Source organism: Notothenia coriiceps, unplaced genomic scaffold, assembly GCF_000735185.1.
Source record: "Notothenia coriiceps isolate Sejong01 unplaced genomic scaffold, NC01 NC01_scaffold00026098, whole genome shotgun sequence".
Taxonomy (NCBI): domain Eukaryota; kingdom Metazoa; phylum Chordata; class Actinopteri; order Perciformes; family Nototheniidae; genus Notothenia; species Notothenia coriiceps.
The window spans coordinates 669707-673779 of record NW_011358799.1 but is presented as its reverse complement, the minus strand read 5'-3'; the positions used below and the strand labels follow the sequence as shown (position 1 = coordinate 673779).

Sequence of the window (4073 nt, the reverse complement as noted above, 5' to 3'; positions counted from 1 at the left end):
CAACATGTGTATCCAGTGTCTATGAACACACGCAGTCCATGCCTGTCACCTGTTAAAGTTGAGGCTCCTCCAAAATGACGGCATGCAAAGCAATAAACTGCATCTTCTTGCGCAGAATATTCAACCCAGTCATATTCCTGATACACACTGACATTAAAGCGTCTTCCATTTCTAGTTGGGAAGTGGGTCAAACGAGGACGCCTGAGTCCGTCTGTTTTACATCCACTAATATCCTTCTTCTCTGCTCCAGTTGACCCAGAGGCTGCTACTGCTGCTGCACCCGGGCCTTGACCTTCCTTATCGCTGTCCACGTCTGATCCAGCTCTTTCAATCTGAGAAATTGGTGGGGACTCAGACTCGGATTCAATTCGAGAAGTCGGTGTGGACGAGTTCTCAGCCTCCATGCATGTAGTCTCCGTCTCCCTGTTAGCATCTGCATCCCCGGCGCAGGTGCTGGAGTGGCTAACAGCCTCGTTAACAGCTTGAATCCCACCTTCACTACCTGGTCCTTCTCCCTCTGCTGCTGGGGCAACATTGGAGCCATCACCTTCACCTGCCTTTTTTTTGATAAAAAAAGATTCTAAAGTTCTTTGCTTTCTTTTCATTTGAGTTAATTAGCTTAGCCGAAAAATAAAAAAAACCGCGATAACATGACCCGCTCTGACCTCCGGCGGTTCTCGTCAGGAGATACCACATTTCAAGATAGGGAGGGGGGATACGTTACGATAAGTATTGGGAAAGATAATATCTAGACTAGAGAAATCGATTGTGTTGTTCTGATTTTCATTTGTATTTAATTTATATGTATTAAATAATAGAATAATCAATACAAATTGACAAAGAGTAATTCCATAAATTTATTTTTTTAAAACGAACATTTACATTTTCCCCTGGAGCCAAGGTGTGGCAGCTGCCATACCTTGCCATACCCAATTGACGCCTCTGCCGGACACCCCAAGTTTTCCCTGAAGTTAGCCGGCTAAGTGAAAATCCTGCTTCGTAGTATACCCCCCTGGTACTAGGATGGGTTAAAAGCAGAGAACACATTTCACTGTGTGCTGTGTGCTCTGCATGTGTGACCATTAAAGAGGGTTTCATCCCTCCCAATATTATTATTGTATTTATAAAGTCATTCTAAACAAAGAAAAAATGTGATAAACTCACAAGTAAAGGCTTCTAAGGCACAACAGGTTGGACACGATTGAGTCCTTCTCCCAAGCCACATGAGACATTGTTTGTGTCTCAGAACTGTCCAGCCTCTTCCTGTTTACCATCTTTATTCCTGTGTTGCCAAATTCACACCAATCAAATGTGTTACTATGTCCATAGAAAGGTCACTTTCTGCAGTATTGGGTGCAATTTCATGCTATTTGGACTTATTAGTATGGAATTAGTATCAGTTCATGTAAAAATCACACAAGAACGAAATCCAAATTGTCTCAATATGTAATGGTACTGCACTTTGTCTTTACAATCCCAGTATACTAATCATTTGATATCTGTCCCTTCACAGCTGCCAGAGCAAAGTGTCTCTATAGTCTGTATAGAGGACGGATTGGAGGAGCCCTGCACGTATTCAATGCAGCTGTTCTGTTCTATAAAATGTGTTCAATTTGCTTGTATTTTTTTGGTTTTTCTCATTTATTATTTAGTCCATTACATTTTACACTTTTTTTGTGTTCTGCTATAGGCTATTTAGATTACATCATGTAAAATATTAACGTTGTAACCCATCTACACAATAAGATAAACAATTAATGATCTGCTCCAAACCAAAAATTACTACATATCAAAATGAAAAAAAAATGTCAATGTACAATTACTATCAAGACACGGCAAACCTGACTCAAATCTTTTTGATTCAAAATGCAAGAGGAAATATTGTCAATCCCACCACAAACAATTTCAAAACACCAGCAATTACATTACAAAAGCATAACTTTTCAGTCCAACCTGTAAAGACAATATGTAATCCATTGTTTTTCATAATTGTGTTAGTGTAAACCCCTCTATTTGTAAGTTGCAAAAGTCCTGGTTGCCCTGGTTCAAAAAAAGTGATATTGTTTGCAAACAGAAATATAAGTAGTACAGTCAAATGAAGAGAACATTGAAAGATAAAGTATGCACATCTCACTTTTTTCATTTGGTTAAAGAGATGTAACTTCTGCTAAGTGGACGTAATGAAGTTTGTGAACATTTTCCCTCAGCAGTTTTAGCTTGATGGTTTCTCCTGGGTATATTGATCCTCAGGTGTGTGTCCAGTGTGGACTTCTTTCATGTGTTTTAACAGACCACTGTTGTGTCTGAATACTCTCCCACATGTTGTGCAAATGAACGGCTTCTCATCTGTGTGGATTCTTGAATGCCTTGTCATTGTTGAACAGTAACTAAATCTTTTTCCACATGTTTGGCAAGTAAATGGCTTCTCACCCGTGTGGCTTCTTATGTGGACTTTTAACTCACTACTACATTTGAATCCTTTGCCACATGTTTCACAGGAATATGGCTTTTCACCTGTGTGGGTTCTACTGTGAATAGTAAAGGATGCTAAGTGACTGAATTGTTTTCCACATGTTTGGCAAGAAAATGGCTTTTCTCCTGTGTGGGTTCTTAGATGACTCTTCAATGTGGATATATAATTGAATCCTTTCCCACAGGTCTTGCAATCGTACGGCTTCTCACCTGTGTGGATTCTCAGGTGGAGGGTTAAGTTACATTTACGTTTGAAGCCTTTCCCACATATTTTGCAAAAATATGGCTTCTCACCTGTGTGGACTCTCAGGTGGATGGTTAAGTCACATTTACCTCTGAAGTCTTTCCCACACATTTTGCAAGAATATGGCTTCTCACCTGTGTGGACTCTCATGTGACTCTGCAATTTAGACTTGTACTTAAAACCTTTGTCACATATCTCACATTTTAATTTATGCAATATTGACTTAGTTGTGCTGTTAACATTGTAGCTTTGACTTTGAATAATGTTATCTCTCTGGTCTACTTCCGGCTCTGCGTGAGTTGATCCTGAGTCTCCATGCTTGCCAACTTTCTGATCTTGGCTCTCAGCTAGTGGAGAGTTGTGAGAGAGGAGCTGGTGGTCCCTGTTTGTGTATACAATCCCTTCTTCTGATAGTACATAGCATTGAAGTGGAAACTGCCCAGGAGGATTTTCCTCGCCTTGACTCTGAGTGTCACCGATGCTCAGGTTCAGAGTCTGATCTTCACTGTGATCACTTTCCATATAAGTCGGAGTCAACATAAAGTCATCAGCCTCCTGCTTCAGTACAAGCTGCTCCTCACTGCTGCACAGCTCCTCTTGTTCCTCTTTAATCTGTGGAGGCTCTGGGTCCTCTTGGTTCACACTGTAGTTTTTCTCCTGAATGCAGAGCTGCTGCTCAGAGAGAATCTCCTCCTCCTTACAGACATGTTGCTGAGGGAGCTCTGGAAGGAGACAAAATACTAAATAACACTTATGTAAACGTTAGGAAACAAAGGCTACCCCATTAGTTCTGGTATATATTTGAACAGTTATGTTATATACCGAGAACACCAGTGTTGTGACATTTACGGGAGCGTTTACTCACCTATCCTGTGTAACTTTATTGTGGGTAAGATGTTCAACAGTCTGCGCTGACGATCAATCTCTTCCTCGTACTCGACGATAGTTCTTTCAAAGACTCCTAATATTTCTTCAGCAGCAGCAGTCAGTCTCTCGTTGACAAACTCTCTCAAACTCGGAACTGCAGACATTATTATTGTTTAGCTTCAACCCGAAAACAGTTCAGTAATACGACTACAATATATGCGTTTGAGGTAATTCTTCTTCTTCTGGTTTAATGGCGGTTGGCAAACAGCTATAAATTGCATTTACCGCCACCTTCTGGAATGGAGTGTGGATCAGTACGGTTTTAATAAATGTAATCTAAATTCTAGATATTTCCTTTTTACTTCTGTTGTTTCTCCAACTTTGTTTTGAATACTATAAAGATGTCTGTCCTATAACTCCTCTGTCCCATTCTTCCTGCCATTTCTTTTTGAGTTGGGATTGTATCATGCTTTTGATTTCAGCCTTACTA

At 40.3% G+C, this 4073-nt stretch overlaps 1 protein-coding gene across 1 annotated transcript; it reads right to left on the bottom strand.

The window, feature by feature from the left end:
• Positions 1-1086: 1086 nt before the first annotated feature.
• Positions 1087-3814, bottom strand: LOC104956522 (zinc finger protein OZF-like). The gene is made up of 2 exons (XM_010784016.1): positions 3582-3814; positions 1087-3438 (listed from the first exon to the last, which is right to left on the bottom strand). Exons 1-2 carry the CDS (start codon positions 3745-3747, stop codon positions 2213-2215), a joined length of 1392 nt encoding a protein of 463 aa, XP_010782318.1. The 5' UTR covers positions 3748-3814; the 3' UTR covers positions 1087-2212.
• Positions 3815-4073: the final 259 nt, after the last annotated feature.

Coding starts and splice junctions, on each gene's coding strand:
- LOC104956522 (XM_010784016.1), bottom strand. CDS start 3,747: ATGTCTGCAGTTCCGAGTTTGAGAGAGTTTGTCAACGAGAGACTGACT. Junction 3,439..3,581: donor AATAAAGTTACACAGGATAG/GTGAGTAAACGC, acceptor GTCTCCTTCCAG/AGCTCCCTCAGCAACATGTC.